Below are 19359 nucleotides of genomic sequence, written 5' to 3' on the forward strand. Positions count from 1 at the left end.
AAGATAATTATCAGTCTGGAAGAAATTACACAAATCTAAATACACCTGCCGAATCTTGGTATGAGATTCTTCTTTGAGCGTAGAACAGTAAGTTGTGAATTCAGATGAAGCCAGGTCAGAGAAATCTTCCATCCACTCAGTGCTCATTAACCTTTTTGCCACTCGTAGGCAACCAAGGATTTGCCACCCCTCTCTGTTAAACTCTCAACACGAAAAAACTACTTTGTATATAGTATTCTATGCATCACATGCAGAAATGAAATTCAACAGAGCCAGCCCAGTGCTTCCTCAACCTCCTCCTCCTCCTGAGTCTCCTTTGCATTGGTCCTCCAGCATGGCAGTTGACTGAGGCTGCTGAAGCAGCAGCAATAGGGAGGGAAAGCTGGAGTCAAACTGTGCGAGGTGGTGGGGCAAGGGCTGCTGAGCGGTCTCTCAGCCTTCCACTTCTCCCCACTCGGGGTCTTCTCTCCTCCTATTTCTTCTTCTTGCAATGGGAGTAGCGCACTGCAGATTAAGCAGCAACAGCTACGATCTCCGGCAGCATGAGGCAAACAGACAGTCCCTTTGGGGAAGTAGCAGTAGCAGCAGGCAGCACAGCACCACTGCCGCCCTGCTCTAGGGCTGGGAGCTTGTGCTTGGCCCCATCCAGGACTTCAAGCTGTTTCCCTGTCTCCTTTGGCCCCTCCCCAGCAGCCACCCCTCATGCTAGCACAGCCGAGAGGTATCACTGGGACCCGGGCGGAGGAGCCTCCTTGCCAGGATTCTAAGTTTGCATCTCTTCCTCCCACACACTGCCCGTCTTTTGCACCCCATCTCCGGACCTCGACGCTGACTGCCGACAACACAAGATCCATATTGCCGACAACACAAGATCCATATCGGCAACACAAGATCCATATTGTCTTAGAGTCGGGCCAATTTGCCGCCCCTCTGATTTGCTGTCATAGGCAAGTGCCTACTTTGCCTATCCATTCATCCACCCCTGCATCTACTGATAAACTGAAGGCTTGACATACTGCAAAAGGAGAGACATGATCTGCTACCACAAGAGAAGTTTCACAAGAGAAATGAATAAGAGAAGCTTATTAGATGACGAAGAAGGATTAATTACAGATTGTCACAAAATCTAAAATCAGAATTCAAAACTAGGTTGATGTAAGCAATCACTTCTTGCCAAAAGGGAGTTTTTATATTGCAACACCATATCATATGAATTGGAGAACCTTTGGCAACATCACAGCATCAATATAAGGGAGAAAGCAGTGATATGTTTATGAAATAAACATTACGGTATCCAATAGGTGGAGAAAATCTATTGGATGAGCTTCAATTAAAGAATCAGTGATCATTCATACGACCAGCCCAACAGGGGCAGGACAGGGCTACCCCAGGTAGGGTGGGTTGTGCGCAGTGCCAGGATCACTCTCGATCCCAGCACTCCACCCCAGATAGTTCTGCTTTCATTCCCAGGCTAAAAGTGAAGTCGTAGGAGGGATATGCACTTCCTACCTCATGCCCAGGCCGTGGGGTGCTTTGGCTGCCACAGCCACCATTTCCATAGAACTGGGGGGAGGAGGGAGGGGGAGTGGCCCCGCAGTGGTAATTTCCCAAATGCACCATGCAACTCAAACAGTGCATTGTGGGACTCTAGGAGGTCCAGTTCACTCCCCCCTGCTCTTGATTCCCGTGCGATTGGCCACTTGCCACCATGCCATTCTTCTGGGCATGCAAGTGGCAGAGCCAGGAGGAGCCACCATTCATGTGGGGGAGGTCAGGTGGGCTCCTGCCTTCTCCCCAGTCCCAGCTGATTTAGTCGTGTGAATGATCTTCTAGTGTAGAGGATTTTTTGCTTCCTAGAACATTGGTCCATTTGACTGGAAGGATCTGGTGAGCCAGCGTGGTATAGTGGTTAGAGTGCTGGACTAGGACCGGGGAAACCCGAGTTCAAATCCCCATTCAGCCATAAAACTAGCTGGGTGACTCTGGGCCAGTCACTTCTCTCTCAGCCTAACCTACTTCAGTTGTGAACCTACTTTCAGTTGTGAAAGAGAAACTCAAGTATGTAGTACACCGCTCTGGGCTCCTTGGAGGAAGAGCGGGATATAAATGTAAAAATAATAATAATAATAATATCTCCTCATGTTGCTCGGCACATAGGAGCAATAAGTCAGACTTATCATGTGACGTATCCACGGTATATGGATATGTTTGGTTTCAGCAGGTCAGCAATGCAAATGATATATTCTAAAACTTTAGGGACCTCAGAAGCACTTAGAATCTGGAAGTTATAGTGTGTTTCAGCTGCAGGTATTGCTATTGAGCTGTCAGGGGCAGATCATCCTGTATGCACAAAAGGTGGGAAATTGTGATCGATGTCTAATATCTGGTCAAGAGTTAGAAGATGATTTCTGGCCCCATTATTATCCATAAACATAATACAAGATGTTTTGACTGCAGGATTATATCAGAGAGTCATTTTGTCATGTAAGGATCAGAGTCATTATGTCAGCACAGAGCATAAACATGCTTCTCTCAAAGTCTTGATGGTAGGAGAACAGGTAGCTCCAGTCTGTTAAAATCTGGAGCCCAACACAGGTCTGATTGATAGAGGCTAAACATGCAAACCTCAAGAGTGGACCATGCTGAAGGGTTGGGAAGATCATATTTTAATTTAAAGATCCAACTAAGCCAATTTGTTCTATGATGTTGTAAGATAGCTGAGAAATTAAGATCCCCTTCTAGGACTGGTAACTGTAAGCTATGAAGGGAAAAACTGAGATTGTATGTATGTATGTATGTATGTATGTATGTATGTATGTATGTATTTAGTAAATTTGTATTCTACCCACTACCAAAGTCTCTAGGTGGTTTACTGCATAAAACAAACCAAGAATAAAACAAACCAAGAATTTACTGGTTAAAACATAAAACCAGATTAAAATATCCATAAAATCATTATGCCATATAAAGTGGCAGAAAAGCTTGAGAAAGTGTCTGAAGGATCTTTGGGGAATGAATAAGAGGAGACCCCTTAATACATAAATCAAACGGGGAAGAAGATTCATTTTAATTATGTTTATTGTACTCCAAATGATGTTAGCTAAGGAGATCCATGTATCCACATCAAGTTTCATTTGAGTGAAAATTTATTTTGTTTACAAAAACATAAAACAAAATAAAACAGACATTTTAAAAACAATTTAAAACCACAAGTCTATTCTTGGCAAAGGTTTTGCCTCAACTTTTTTATGGAGCTCTGTTGGGCATAGTTAAAAATCTTGACCCGTTGGAGGCACTGCAGTCAAAAATTTTAAGAGCTGTACTGGCTGTTCCCAGATGTGCCCCCACGGTGGCTCTGAGAAGAGAGGTCGGAATGATTAGGCTACAGACATGCTTATGGAGAGTCATTATTCTTTACTGGTTAAAAATTTATTATTTGCAGGAGGGTTTGGTTGCTTTTCTAAAACAGGACTCCTTTAAATTTAGATGGCACACTGAGGCCATTGATAAGCTGGCCCGCTGTGGCTACTCCTTAGAGGCCATACAGGAGCTTGGTTACGACAGAGCTCGTATCCAAATTATTCAACGCCTAATGGACATTGAATTGCAATATGAAATTTCCCAGATATCTAAAAGATCGTTCCTGGGTGACCAATTGAGTGGATTTAATTTGGCCCTCTATCTCCAGGTAGTTACGATTCCTGAATATAGACGAGCCATGATGCTGGCCAGGTTGGATGTCCTTCCGTCTGCAGTTCTGTTTGGTAGATATGCAGGAATTCCCCTGGTGAATCGTGTATGTCCTTGTGATAAGAGCTGTGTTGAAACAATAGCACATGCCTTTTTACATTGTAGCTTCTATGATGAAGCCAGAGGAAAGCTACTTTCTCCCCTTCTGATAAATTTTAATGGAAGAGCAGATGATGTTTCATTGAGGTTTTTATTTTCTCTATGTGATGAAGATAAAATTAGAACTGCGGCTAAATACTGTTATATTCTTTGTAAAATATGTGCTAATGTATAGTTTATGTTTTTATGTCTGTACCTGTAATACTGCTGGTCAAGGACCGAATAAATATTACGTTCATGTTACGAAGGAAAGGTGTCATGGGAGGGAAGGAAGAAGGTGTCATGGGAGGGTAGGCAGCTTAGCTTCACTGCCAAGGTCCATCAGTAAGTCAACTGAATGGGAGAGAAGAGAAGGAAAAATAGAATGATGCCAGCACCATTTGACTAAGGAAAGTGTTAGGGATGGGAATCACTGTAGAACTCCTAATGTAATAAGTGGAGGAGTTGTATGTGGAGCTGGTGTTAGCATTCAGGCTCTCAAAGCAAATAGTACCATCTGCTTCCAAAGCAGTGAGTTTTTTCGCAGAAAGAACCCTGTTGGACCTATGTCATGGCTGGTATTTTTTTCTAGAATAGTCCTGTGGTAGTAATCATTTGGGGCCACAGCATATAAAAGATGCAGCTAGAAAGCAAGTCATAGCCGTAGCTTGTATTAAGTGCCATGGAAGTTAGTTAGGTGGGCCGCTGAAAATTGGCTCTGAAAATAATCCCACGTTAGTGGATTCATTTTCTAGATAAGCATCCACATTCAGAAATTTCACCCGAATTCTGCATTAGGTCCACATTGAATTTCTGGGTCCTGGCAGCAGGAGGAGAGGGTGGCTGGGAGGGTGACATTCATAATAGGATCACTAGATTTAGATCTGAGGTCCCTGGATGTGGCCTTGAGCCTGTAGCCCCGAAAAAGCGAGGAACTATAGGAATTTCTCTCCCAAAGGTTCCATCTTCCCAGGATGCACTGCACATGTGCATGTGGCCTTAAAAGGATTGACAATGCAAGAACTTGCATAAGGTTTTCTGACTAATCAAGACATGATCCCTTGAGAAGTCTGGGTCACAAACATTACAGCAATATGTTTGGGACCTTTAACACCTGAGACCAGCTAAGGTTACAGGGGATGGCTTTGGGTGGGGGAAAGTACTTCTACCTGCACTGTGACTCCAGGGATGTGGTTTTACCCTCCCCAATTCCTTGGAAATAGAGATTACCTTGGTTTTCATAGAGACCTTGGAGTTCTTCGGCAGCCCTTTGCTGTCCTTGAATTGGCGGAGACAATGCCAGATTTTCCTCCTGATTTCCACCTCCTGGAAAGATGGGGAAAATGCCCACCCCGCCAGAATCAGAGGCCCTTTTTGATTACATGCCACCCCCCACCCCCACTGCCATGCAGCTTAACCAGTGGCTGACCTCATACCCCATCAGTGCATCGGCCTTGCCCAGGAGGGAGTACAGCAGGATCAGTCCAGCCTCCTTAACCCTGTGGAGGGGATGATTAATGGCCCAAATCGTGGTCCTCAGGAAGGATCTTTGCTGATCTTTATTAAAGATCTCCCTGAAAACCTAAAATCAAGAATCAGCCTCAATTAATTCCCCTGAAGCCCAAAGATGTGCAACTTGATTCACATGCATTCAGCTCATAAGCACTGCTTCTCCTATTTTCCCTCTTCATTCCTTCCTTCTTTGATCTCCTCCACAGTCAGAACTGAGATGGCAAGGTGCTTGGGGAAGGACCTGCTCTTCTGCTCAGGCTACTCAGTAACGGACCATGTGCACTGATAGATGTAGATATTCCAAACTAAAGTAATCATCATTATCTTATCAAGGTGTCATGCCACTACAGCAGGTTGAAAGTCGCATTTGCATGAACTAACATGCACTGCAGTTATTTAGCCCACTGTGTCTCTGGAGAGGTCTGTGTCAAGATGTCCTAATGCTGATTCTGGCGCTTCTTGAATGCAGAAAGTGATGAAGATGCCTCTGCCCATTCTCACACTCTCAAAAAGGGGGACAACGGGCCATTCTAGCACCCAAGGGAGCCACACAGAGGAATCTTCTTACCTCCCCAACTCTGGCTGCATTGAGATAGGCCAGTATTCTTCCATCCTCCTGCCGTCTCCGGCTCCACAGCTCCCAAGCGTTTCTGCTGCTCTGGCCTGAGAAGGAAACATCAGGGGCTAAATATTTATACATCCTGATGACATGGGGGGTTTCTGACAGAATGGCTGGGAGTCTTTCCGGATTCCCCCCAAAGAAGAATTGCCTGAACCCCGCCATGGCTCACTGCAACAGTGGTCCAAAGCCAGACTTGAGAAATAGGGGTGTGCACGGAACTGCCAACTGTGGTCCGGCAATGAGGTGTGGGGTACCTTTAAGCGCGGCAGGAGGGTTTACTTACCCCTCCTGCTGCTTTCCCGCTTTGCGCCATAAACTTACGAGTAATTGGGGTGGCAGGATACCTCCCTGCCGCCCCTTCCCCGGCGTTGCTTGCAAAACCTCCCAGGAGTGCATTGCGCACGCACACGAACGTCACAGAGCCCACTCTTGAGCTTTCCTTGAACCTCACCCAACCTTCCGTCCAAAGCACTTGTTTATATCTTGATCGACCACTTACTGTAACTCACTTGAGTGGGAATTACAAGTACTCCACAGTCTTGTGGCTGTTTTTAAATGGACTTAGTGGTCCTGTTCCAAATGGCTGCATTGTCCTACTCTCTAGCAAATCCGCAAGCCTTACTTTTACAGAACCTGCTCAAGATAAGCTTGTGAGCTGCCCTGGGAGCAGTTTGGTGTTAAAAGGCGGAGTCCACATTGATTACACAAATGTGTTGACCTCCCAGTCCCACCCCTTATTTAGCTTCCATTTTTTCACCCGATTTCTGGTCCTCTTTCTCACTCACCACGATTGCCTTTATCAATTCTCCTTTGGTGTAGGGGAGATCCAGAGTCTCCTGGCCGCTCTTATATGCAGCCTTGCAGCAAGCACAGAGGACCGCGAGGAAATGGACATCCTCATCCTGATTGTTGGCTCTCTGAAGTTGCAAGAGAGTCAAGCAGTTACGTAGGAGAGGACATTCTGATAGAGTCCAGCACCCATCCCGCGGTGGCTCTGAATGGGAGAAGAAATGAGGACCTTCCCACCCTGCATAGCATTCTGCTAGTGCACAGAGAGATGGCAGAACTGAAAAGGGGATGGAATCAAAAGGGGTGGGATCCTGTAGGCTACTATGGAAACTGTTCTGGGCTGGGTGGCTGCTTCTGCTTCAGTCATTTTGTCCCGGAGGCACACATTTCATCCATTCACTGTTTTCAGGGGATCCAGATGACACGGAGGGCAGGGCAACCCAGCACTTTCCAGTAATTCCAATGATGCCCTCTTGTCTTTTTCCACACCCTCTTTGTGGTGCAATTTGGGAGTTAAAATGCAAGGGCAGAGCCAGAATATCCAGGCACGGCACTCTGGAGGCTTCCCAGAACTTCCGTCCCTTAAAGGAAATCCTTAAATAGGCTTCTGTTCTCCGCTTCTGCCACTTGTCTCAGTTGTTTCCTGTTCACTTGTGTGCCCCTGAATCAGCCCAAGTTGCAGAAGCCACTTGGAAAGAAAGGAGTGAGGACTGAGGAGGCAGAAATGAAATAAAGGAGCAGGTGCTGAATGGGGCTTAATTCTGAGTCTCATCATGTAGTAAGATCATGACGGTAGGGAGAGTTATTGCTGATTTTCACAGGGAATATCACCGTGACAGTCCTATGTGACATGTCATGTGGAACCACCGTTCCTGCCCACCCCCCTCCCTTCCATCTGATGGCAGAAAAGCAATTGGAAAGGTAAAGGTCCAGAATATGGAAGCAACCTGTGGAGGAAGCACCTGGGATGTGGGGTTTCGTACCTCCTCTCTGTCCTCCATAAGCCTGTGGATGATTTTGATGAGCTCCTCATCCACTTTGCAGTCCTCCACCTCAGACTGGTAGGAGCTGGAGGAGAAAAGGGAGCAGTGCATGCTGCTGACTGATGAATCTGGGGGAAAGAACAGGAAGAATGTGGAGACATATTAATGCACCCATCTGTGTCCTTCTTCCAAAAAGGACCCAGGTACTTCTCACTGAAACCCTCTTTGTTTAGGAAGAGTATAGTGACCTGGGAACCTGTTTTGCCTCCCAGCCTCACCTATTGGCCTCAATTTCTAAGATTCTCCATTCCCAACCCCTAAATCCCTCCCAATTCCTGAGCATCTCCTCACCTCCAAACTGGTTCCAAACCGCTCTGGAGCTTTGGCTGTCCGTGTAGCCCATGTCTTCCCATCTGGAGACCCGCTCTGTTGGGCTGACCACCATTAGCTCCTCATGCAGTTTAAGGTCCTCCAGCTGGGATTGGTCTGAGGAGACGACTGAGCAGTGCATGCTGCTCACTGATGAATCTGGGGGAAAGAACAGGAAGAATGTGCAGACATATTAATGCACCCATCTGTGTCCTTCTTCCAAAAAGGACCCAGTTTCTTCTCACTGAAACCCTCTTTGTTTAGGAAGAGTATAGCGACCTGGGAACCTGCTCTGCCTCCCAGCCTCACCTATTGGCCTCAATTTCTAAGATTCTCAACCCCTAAATCCCCCCAATTCCTGAGCATCTCCTCACCTCCAAACTGGTTCCAAACCGCTCTGGAGCTTTGGCTGTCCGTGTAGCCCATGTTTTCCCATCTGGAGACCCGCTCTGTTGGGCTGAGCACCATTAGCTCCTCATGCAGTTTAAGGTCCTCCAGCTGGGATTGGTCTGAGGAGACGAGGGAGCAGTGCATACTGCTCACTGATGAATATGAGGGAAAGAACATGAAGAATGTGCAGACATATTAATGCACCCATCTGTGTCCTTCTTCCAAAAAGGACCCAGTTTCTTCTCACTAAAACCCTCTTTGTTTAGGAAGAGTATAGCGACCTGGGAACCTGCTTTGCCTCCCAGCCTCACCTATTGGCCTCAATTTCTAAGAGTCTCCATTCCCAACCCCTAAATCCCTCCCAAATCCTGAGCATCTTCTCACCTCCAGACTGGTTCCAATCTGCTCTGGAGCTTTGCCTCCTAGTATCGCTCAGGTCTTCCCAGACCGTCTGTGTGGAGTGGTCCACCATGAGCTCCTCACCCAGTTTTAGGTCCTCCAGCTCTGATTCATCTGAGGAGATGAGGGTGCAGTGCATACTGCTGCCTAATGAATCTGGGGGAAAGAACAGGAAGAAAGTGCAGACATATTAATGCACCCATCTGTGTCCTTCTTCTAAAAAGGACCCAGTTCCTTCTCACTGAAACCTTCATTGTTTAGGAAGAGTATTTTATTTATTTTATTTATTTATTTATTCGATTTTTATACCGCCCTTCCAAGCTGGCTCAGGGCAGTTTACAATTAAAAAACAGAATTCATTAAAAACAATTAAAATAGAAATACAAATATAAACACCAAATTTAAAAACATCTTAAAAAACAATTAAACTATCAAAACAATTAAAACCCTGAAAACCAGGTTAAGATTAAAACAATTAGAACTAAATTAAAAACCCTGAAATGCCAGGCCAAACAGATAGGTTTTAAGGGCTCTCCTAAATTAAAAACCCTGAAATGCCAGGCCAAACAGATAGGTTTTAAGGGCTCTCCAGAAGGTATAGCTACCTGGAAACCTGCTCTGCCTCCCATCCTCACCTATTGGCCTCAATTTCTAAGATTCTCCATTCCCAACCCCTGAATCCCCCCCCACCCCCAATCCTGAGCATCTCCTCACCTCCAGACTGGTTTCCAAGTGCTCTCGAGCTATGCCTGTTTTTGTGTGGCCCATTTCTTCCCATATTCAGACCCTCTCTGTTGAGCTGTCCACTGACTTTGGTGGTTTCTCTTCCTTCACCTGAGTCTCTGGCAGCTTATGATTCTCAGAGTGCTTGTTTGGGAATCTGAAGCACTGCCAGAGTTTGTGTGCTTCTCCCCCATCCTTGACAGTGACAGCCTCCCTCTGCCTGCACAGATGGTACCATTTGGTTCTGGGAGGGGCTGATGGAGTGCTGATGCCAAAACTCCCCTGCCGTTCAAGATCCTGGTGGTCTCTTGGCTTTCTGCAGCAGGCTATCAAGTGCCAGCTCTTGGGATGAGCAGCCATGGGCACTGTGGCACCCTCTTCTTATCTTTTGCTGCTTCCTTCTGGTGGACCAGACTTGGGCCTCCGCTTGCGCAGGAAGGTCCGCAGCCTTTGCAGCCTAGAACCGAGTGGAAAGAAGATGAGAGGTGGGGCTTGCAGGGTCCTCCTGCTCTTTGCCCCTAGACTGAGCTTGGGACACCTGCTTGGAAATGTTGCTCTAATATGTCCAGCCAGTAGGTGGCACTAGCCTTTGCTTAAAAGGGTCAAATGAATGGTCCAGCACCTGGACTCATGAAGATACACACACAGGTGTATTGAAGCATCAGAGCATGTCCTGAGGAAAATCTCTATTAAAAAGATGCTTGCCTAAGACAGAGAGGAGGAAGCCCCAAGGCTGTCCTGAAATCGCAAAGAGAATGATAGAATCGGAAAGTCGAAACCTCTATGAAATCCTACTTACATCTTGCACCCTTTGTGTTTCTCTCACTAACAGAAAGCTCAAGCACAAACACAGATGCACATGTGCACGCTTTCTTTCTCTCTTTTTATGTCAATATAGTGATCCAACACTATAACACGGCAGAGAAAAGCATATGCTTCTGCTCCCAGAAAACACCTCTGCTCATGTGACCGATGAGTAAGCAGGGGGAGGTGTAATAAGAGAGGTCATGGGAATTTTGGAGCATAGACCTAAAGGTTTTTGAAGGCTCCTCTCTCACACACAAACAGTATTTCACACACACTTTTAGCGTGACCACACCACCTGGGACAGACAAAAAGGATTTGGGGTCCCCCAAGGGGACTGGATGCCCTGGACTTCAGCCCGGAAGTCCACGGGTAAGAGCGCCTCCTCTGTCCATAACCATGATAACCAAAATACTTTAGAAGTATGACTAGAGAAAAAGAATGAGAAGGAATCAGAAAACCCTCTTTCTTTATTTTTGGAGGCAGCTTTGGTCTCCTGCCCAGATTGTCCAATTATTAAAAGTCACTCCTCAGTGCTAACTGCAGGGCCGGTGTTACCATCAGGCCAACTAGGCAGCCACTTAGGGTGCAGAACTCAGAGGGGCGCAGAGTGCAGACCTCAGAGGTGTCGCAAAATAGTCTGGCACCGGCCCTAGCTAACTGGCCTACCCACAATTCTAAGTTGGCATGTCAAAGCAGTGACCACAGTGCTAATGGACTGACAAGGCCACCACACCTATTTGCATGGCATTACTTCGTTTTGCATTCCCTTTGGGGTATATGATTAGTGCCGCTTATAGCAGATTCAAGCTGTATGCAGCATTGTGCAACCCTCTTTTGAATGTAACATGGTAATAGCTTTCCTTTTCCACAGAGAGTCGAGAATTAACTTGAGCACCAAAAAGTTTTCAAAGCAGTTATTAGCAAATTAGCAAAATAATTGAGAAAATGGCTCCCTGTCTAAAAAAAAAATCCACAAATCTAGCAAAACCAAAAACGAGTTCAGTGAATTTTAAAATCCTTGTTCTATCAAAACAAGGGTATAACAGGTTTACTGCAGGAACCTCAGCAGCAGACCACCACCAAATGTTATAAAGTTCAGTTGCACCTATCTTCTACTTAAATTTCAATGTTATAAATAAGAGATGAAGGAATCTAAACGGAATTCACGAATTCAATCCTGCTAATAAGAACTCTAAAATAGAGATGTAGTTTTAAATGTATCTCAAATGTACGTCTCAAATATGTCTTAGTATGTAATTTTAAATGTGCTTCAATGCACTATATAATTCCAATAAAATAAAGGGGGAGGATCCCTCAGACAGAAGATAAGCTGGTTCTGCATGGTTCTGCGCCCAAAGCACACCATAGATCACATCAGTCACTTCATACTGGCTGTCTTCTCCAAACGCAGTTCAGCACAGCTACCTCCTAAAAAATCCATGAGAGGTTCAGAAGACAGCAATACAAAAATCATATTAGTATCTGTAAGCTCAGCTATAAATCTAATCGTCAGAGAAAATAGAACCTAAACCTCTCACAGAACACTCCCCCTGAGTTTAATTAGTTATTAGGCAACTATATATTCAAACGATTCCAAACAAGATTGATCAATGGAGAAGAAAACAATTTTTAAAAAACACGCTAGTTTTGCCATAACAGAAATAGTATGTGTATTGTAAATACAAAGCCACATATCCACCAATAAATAATCAAAATTCCCATCTCGTCCTAAACAGGTGTACAAAACGCCACAATAAAGTAATTGACAGAAATCAGCTAAGCCTTTAATAGTCCCCCTCCTTATATAATGAAAAAATAAACAAACCAACCGGAGAGATAAATGGAAAGATATCCTTTCATGAAGAGGGAGACTAAATTCAGCCATAACTGATCTTTATAACCTACAACTGGGAGCATGAGCTATCACACACTATGACAGTGAGATCTCCCCCCTATAGGTATATCTAATCCTTCACAATTTCCTTCCAATTGTTTGCATCACAAACTGTTCATTCAGTTAAGCTTCTCAAAGTATTGTTATAAAGTATTCATAACAAATAATAAAACCATTGGGGAAGAGAAAGGAATATCATCATCATCTTGAAAGAAACCGTGGAAATAATAAAGATATATATTTCTAAAAAATTGAAGATCAGGACATTTTAGTAGAGCATACTGTCAAGTTTAAATGACCACCTAAGTCTCCTTGAATTGATATTTCCAAGAGCTTTAAGATAGGCTCACAATACTTTTTGTGGAAAGGGAAGACCGGCACGTTCATTCTTAATTCCAATGGTCTGCTGATGGTCACTAAAGACCTGGGTACTTATTGTAAAGCTATTGACACTTGTTTGACTTAGAGATTAATATCTCATCAATAGATCAACTTCCTGCTAGAGTGCTGTAAGTATATTTGCCGGTAAGGTCTCCACAAGTGGAGCCATGTAAGTGTCTCAAGCGACTCCTCAATTTAAACTGAAATCATGTAAAACCTGCAGCATTGATAATATTGTCTTTAGAAACTCTTTATTCCAAAGTCCTCATCATTTCCTCCTGCTTTATTAGACTTAGAGGAATAGATATAATCCGTTCAAGCATTGAAATCTCCAGCCATGACCACGTAAGCTGATGGGTGTTGAATTCCTGACTTCAATAGACATTGTTCTTGATTAGTCCAGCAGGTCCCCTTACAATTTTTTGAATTGGTGGGTTGGAGAGATATAACTAATAATCAGAGAAATGTGTCTAATTTTAACAATATAAGTTATTGCTACTGCCTAAATAAACTAGTGTAGCATTTAAAGTAGAAGCTAGAACGCTGGCAAGTCATCCATGTGGTCTACGATTCTGCTCGGCTGCAACAGCTTCTAATGTCAAACCCTGATGCCTATTTAATTCTATTCTATTTTGGGCCCAAGTTTCTTGAAATCATAATATATCAAACTGATGTATATATTCCAAGAACTCATTGAAGCTATTCTCACGAGCAGCAAAGACCAGGCGAGGGAAGCCCATCCCGGTTTTTGCTGCTCGTGAGATCCACTGGGAGCCACACAACTCCAAGTGGTGGTGCGGCAGTGAGCCCTCTTAGGTAGCCCTCCACTTCACCCAGGTTTTGGCCGCGAGTGTGCCTCGCTTGCAGTGTGCCTGCTTGCAGCCGCGGCGGACAAACTCAGGGGGGAGGCGGGCTCCCAGGAATGCACCGCGCACTTGCACATTCGTGATTGGGGCCCTGGGGGTGGGACACCATGCGTCAGTGATTCCCTGCACCAGACCCCCGGAGCAGCGGGGCGAGGCCTGGCGAGGTTTGTAAAACCTTTATCTAGTTCTATAAGTAATTTAGCTAAACAACCACCTAGCATTACTAACACTATCAAGATTCCTCCTAACGTGAAAAGAATGTCACTAATTAATCCAGGTAAAGAAGCAATTCTGAGTCCAGAAACAAGTTCTGTCAAAAAGGGTTTTAAGTGATAGATCTTTGCAAATAGAAAGCCCAGAACCTGAAGAACAACAACTATTTCAATCCTTCTCCATCTTGCTTTAATTGAACAACAAGCTATTATAAATAGATCAGTGTCTTTAGAATGCGTTAGTAAAAGAAATGAAGAGACAACTGAAGAGGATTTGACCGTTTTTTCAGAAAATCCACAAACACGTGCAGTAGTACATCCACAAATTACCATTGATAAGAATAATAAAGTAAATCGATGTCAGTAGCCATTTTTCTCCAAAGGAAATTGACTCAGTATTAGTTAATTTAAAATCAATGCTCCTTCAAGAATAGCAGCCAAAGTCCCCAACATAACTAACCAGGTTGAGCTCAAACCCTATGAAATCACTTACTGAAATGAAGGCTCAGAAATCAGAATAAACCCCAAAACTCAGAAGAATGGCAGTACCTACGTTAATCAGCTAGGAATAACTGAACCTACACGTAGACAATCTAAGATCCAAAACATATTCCAGTTATTTCTACTTTCTTTCATGGAATTAGCTGGATGGGCTAATAAGACAGCAGATAATGAAGCCCATCTCACGATGGGCGAGAAGGGCTACCTTCTTATGCGGGGAGGAAGCCTGAAAGCGCTTACCTCCCCACAGAGGAACACAGTGAGGTCTCTGGGCGTGCAAATCGCCCTCCCAGATGGGTGTTGGCTCTCCTGCGGGCCACCTGTGCCTCGCCAGGCCTTGCCCAGCAGCTCCGGGGGTCTGGTGCAGGGAAGCACTGCCGCATGGTGTCCCACCCCCAGGGCCCCAATCATAACTGTGCAAGTGCGCGGTGCATTCCTGGGAGCCCCTCTCCCCCCTGAGTTTGTCCGCCGCGGCTGCAAGCAGCTGCAGCAGGCACACGATCATGTAGCCCGGTGTTTGGGCACACTCGCGGCCAAAACCTGCGTGAAGTGGTGGGCTACCTAAGAGGCCTCACTGCTGCGCCACCACCGGGAGTCGTGTGGCTCCCAGCGGTTCTCAAGAGCAGCAAAAACCGGGATGGGCTTCCCTCGCCTGGTCTTTGCTGCTCGTGAGAATAGCTTCAATGAGTTCTTAGAATATATACATCAGTTTGATATATTATGATTTCAAGAAACTTGGGCCCAAAATAGAATAGAATTAAATAGGCATCAGGGTTTGACATTAGAAGCAGTTGCAGCCGAGCAGAAACATAGACCATGTGGATGAGATGCCAACGTTCTAGCTTCTACTTTAAATGCCACACTAGCTTATTTAGGCAGTAGCAATAACTTTTATTGTTAAAATTAGACATATTTCTCTGATTATTAGTTATATTTCTCCAACCTGCCAATTCAAAAAATTGTAAGGGGACCTGCTGGACTAATCAAGAACAATGTCTATTGAAGTCAGGAATTCAACACACATCAGCTTACGTGGTCATGGCTGGAGATTTCAATGCTTGAACGGATTATATCTTTTATTCCTCTAAGTCTAATAAAGCAGGAGGAAATGATGAGGACTTTGGAGTAAAGCTGAGAAACTCTAAAGACAATATTATCAATGCTGCAGGTTTTACATGATTTCAATTTAAATTGAGGAGTCGCTTGAGACACTTACATGGCTCCACTTGTGGAGACCTTACTGGCAAATATACTTATAGCACTCTAGCAGGAAGTTGATCTATTGATGAGATGGTAATCTCCAAGTCAAATGACTGTCAATAGCTTAACAATAAATACCCAGGTCTTTAGTGACCATCAGCAGACCATTGAAATTAAGAATGAACGTGCCAGTCTCCCCTTTCCACAAAAAGTATTGTGAGCCTATCTTAAAGCTCTTGAAAATATCAATTCAAGGAGATTTAGGTGGTCATTTAAACTTGACAATATGCTCTACTAAAATGTCCTGCTCTTTTATCATTAAAGCCATAGAAAGTGATTCATTAGTCTCAGCATTAGTAGCTTACGATACCGTGATTGTAGTTCTCTATAAACGTTTGACTATTACCTAGTCAATTGGATGTTTCAACTCAATAAGGGGAAATCATTAGTTTGATAGAGATTGAGGCGGGTCTCACGATCAGTGAGACCCGCCAGATAGCGTTCTGCGGGGAGAGCGGGCTTAAGCCGCTCTCCCCGCAGAGGATGAGGGAAGTAGCCCTGGGCGGCCGAACCAACTGCCGGCTCTGTCACAGAGCGGGCAAGGGATCAGGGGCCACACGGCGTCACGCGAGTGCGCAGAGCATGCTGGAGAGACCCCTGAGCCGGGAGGCTGCATTACGCTCTCCGCCAGGGGTCTACTTGTGTTTTGCCACAGTGCAGAGCCATGCCATGGCAACACACGACCAAAATTCCGGGGTTAGCGGAGCACTCGCTCCGCTAATCTGGGCTAAGGGGAGGTCTGCCGCTTTGTATAAAACTGAAGGGAATGTTCATGATCAATATTAGCAATACAGAGCTTCTAGTGTCAAAGTATTACCACATACCCATGTTCAGCTGAGGAAAAATTATAAGAATCTCTTAACCAAGAAAGAAAACAGCAGAAAAAAACAGCTGGCAAATATTGATAATGGCCACAATAAATAAGAACAGTAAAGTGTTGGCAAATGATCACAGCAACACTTACTGGTTATGACATAGCAAACGATTCCTGAAATCACATGGGAACATTTCCCCCCACTTTTAATGGTTCTGCCAGAGAATTAAAGGTAAAGTGTGCTGTCCAGCCGGTTCCCTATTCAGAATGTTAAATCAGAGTTCCCCACTGAAGGGTTGCCTGAGTAGAAACCAGTCTCAGAGCCGGAGATATTCAATTTTATAGCACGGTTAAAATCTGAGAAGGCTCCAGGTCAATTCCTTCTGAATTGTTCAAATCTAATGTTCACTGGTGAGTAAAACCTCTCACTTCATTGTTCACCCATATTGATATTTTTGGCTGTATTCCCCAAAGCTGGCTTAAAACACTTTATAAACAAGTTGATCTAGCAAAAACCAATCAGCCTACTTTCCTTTCACTGTCTCTTCATCTGGACTAAATTTGGTGCAAATCAAGGTCCACAAGTTCGATCTCTTGTGCCTCAAATATTCATATGTCTGCTATCTTGGATTGGAGTGGATGTCATCACTACAAACTGCACCATTGAGGTGTCCCTGTGTGTCACTCACTACAACTGTTCCCAATTTGGATCAAATCGGCTAGACAGTCCTCAAGTTAGTGCACTTGTGCCTCAAAAGTTTTTGCATCTGCCATCTTGGGTCGGGTTGGGTGATATCACGACAAACTACCCAGTCAACCAGATAGCCGTTGAGGTGTCTCTATGTGTCACTCACTGCAACTGTGCCTAATTTGGCTTAATTTGGTTAGACAGCCCACAAATTAGCCCGCTTGCACCTAAGTTCACGTGGCCACTATCTTGAATTGGTGTGGATGATATCATCACACACCACACCACACCATTTATTATTTATTTTTTTATTCAATTTCTATACCACTTGGAAAACCCTATGTGTCTCTACATCTGTAACAAATTTGGTTCAAATTGGTTAAGCGGTTCACAAGTTAGCTCACTTGAGTCTCAAAGCTTTATGCTTCCACCATCTTGGGTCAGGGTGGATAGCATCGTCACAAATTACACCACTGAGGTGTCCCTATGTATCACTCACTACAACTGTACGTAATTTGGTTCCGATCAGTTAGACAGTACACAAGTTAGCCCACTTGAACCTCAGATGTTCACGCGTCCACCATCATTGGATTGGGGTAGATGACATCATCACAAACTATGCCATTGAGGTGTCCCTATGAGTCCCTACAGCTGCAGCAAATTTGGTTCAAATCGGTTAAGCAGTCCACAAGTTAGCCCTCTTTGGCCTCAAAAGTTTATGCGTCTGCCATCTTAAATCGGATTGGATGACATCATCACAAGCTTTGCCATCAAGGTGTCTGTGTGTGTCACTCACTGCAAACATACCCAATTTGGTTCAAATAGGTTAGGCAGTCCACAAAGTAGCGCACTTGTGCCTCAGATGTTCATGTGGCCACCATCTTGAATTAAAGTGAATGACATCACACACACCACACCATTAGGACATGCTTATGTGTCGCTACAGCTGTAATAAATTTGGTTCAAATCGGTTAAGTGGTTCACAAGTTAGCCCACTTGAGCCTAAAAGTTAGTCCGTCCGCCATCTTGGATCAGCGTGGATGACATCATCACAAACAATGCCCTTGAGGTTTTCTTATGCGTCACTCACTGCAACTGTACCTAATTTGGTTTAAATTGGTTAGACAGTTCAAAAATTAGACCACTTGCTCCTCAGATGTTCATGTGGCTGCCATCTTGAATAATAATAATAATAATAATAATAATAATAATAATAATAATAATAAATTATTATTTATTTACACAGTCAGACAGGTGTTATTGACTGGTTTGTTTTATCCAGACATCGAGTCTTTCCCAAGGACCTAGGATGGCTGAATTTTATTGTCAATGTTGTTGCTGTTGTTATAGATATCGTTGCAGAATATAGGCTGTTCCCAGTAAAGCTGCTTTTTGTAATTGGCTGATGGTGATTTCTGTGGCCCCTATGGTGTTGAGATACTCTTCAAGGTCTTTTGGAACTGCACCCAGGGCGCCAATTACCACTGGGGTTATTTGGGTCTTTTTCTGCCACAGCCTTTCAATTTCAATTTGTAGATTTTGTATTTGGTGATTTTTTTCTATTTCTTTTTCTTCTATTCTGCTATCGCCTGGTATTGCTATGTCAATTATTTTGACTTGTTTTTCTTTCTTCTCGACTACAGTTATATCTGGTGTATTGTGTGGCAGATGTTTGTCTGTTTGTAGTTGGAAGTCCCACAATATTTTTACATCTTCATTTTCTTCAACTTTTTCAATTTTATGGTCCCACCAATTCTTGGCTACAGGTAGCTTGTCTTTTTTGCAGATGTTCCAGTGTATCATCCCTGCTACCTTGTCATGCCTTTGTTTGTAGTCAGTCTGTGTGATCTTCTTACAACAGCTGATCAGGTGGTCCACTGTTTCATCTGCTTCTTTACAAAGGCGGCACTTGCTGTTTGTTGTGGATTTTTTGACTTTTGCTCTTATTGCATTTGTTCTTAGTGCCTGTTCTTGTGCAGCCAGTATTAAACCCTCAGTTTCTTTCTTCAAGTTGCCATTCTTAAGCCATTGCCAGGTCTTGGTGATGTCTGATTTTCCACTTATATTGTGCAAATATTGACCATGCAGGGGCTTATTTCAACATTTTTCTGCTCAGTTCTTGACTTGTTCTTTCTTGTAGGCCTGCTTTGTTTCATTGGTGTTGAATAGTTTATCGTTCTTGACCATTTTAAGTGCATCTTCTTCACTGTCCTTGATATATTCTTCAAGGCCTCTTTTCTCCTCCTCTACTGTTTGATGGACTTGCAGCATTCCTCTTCCACCTGAGCTGCGAGGGAGGTAGAGCCTATCGACATCACTGC

The 19359-nt window shown here is 44.3% G+C and overlaps 1 protein-coding gene across 8 annotated transcripts in view; it reads right to left on the bottom strand.

Annotated features, from left to right (window-relative positions):
- LOC128339987 (uncharacterized) overlaps positions 1-19359 on the bottom strand; it is a 130536-nt gene that overhangs the window by 70169 nt on the left and 41008 nt on the right. The window contains exons 2-11 of one of the 8 annotated variants that reach the window (XR_008313383.1): positions 9607-10072; positions 8878-9048; positions 8478-8645; positions 8086-8262; positions 7735-7862; positions 6748-6879; positions 5909-6003; positions 5258-5410; positions 5059-5154; positions 3086-4182 (exon numbers count right to left, since the gene is read on the bottom strand). Coding sequence is in view for 3 of the 8 variants with exons in the window: in XM_053284563.1 (XP_053140538.1) it covers positions 5067-5154; positions 5909-6003; positions 6748-6879; positions 7735-7862; positions 8086-8262; positions 8478-8645; positions 8878-9048; positions 9607-9670 (1023 nt within the window). In the remaining 5 variants the exon portion in view is untranslated. Of the gene's footprint in view, positions 1-3085; positions 5155-5202; positions 5411-5908; positions 6004-6747; positions 6880-7734; positions 7863-8085; positions 8263-8477; positions 8646-8877; positions 9049-9606; positions 10073-19359 lie in introns of those variants that run through there. The other 7 variants (XR_008313384.1, XR_008313382.1, XM_053284563.1 and 4 more) reach the window with 7 other exon arrangements.

Source organism: Hemicordylus capensis, chromosome 1 (genome assembly GCF_027244095.1).
Source record: "Hemicordylus capensis ecotype Gifberg chromosome 1, rHemCap1.1.pri, whole genome shotgun sequence".
Lineage (NCBI taxonomy): Eukaryota > Metazoa > Chordata > Lepidosauria > Squamata > Cordylidae > Hemicordylus > Hemicordylus capensis.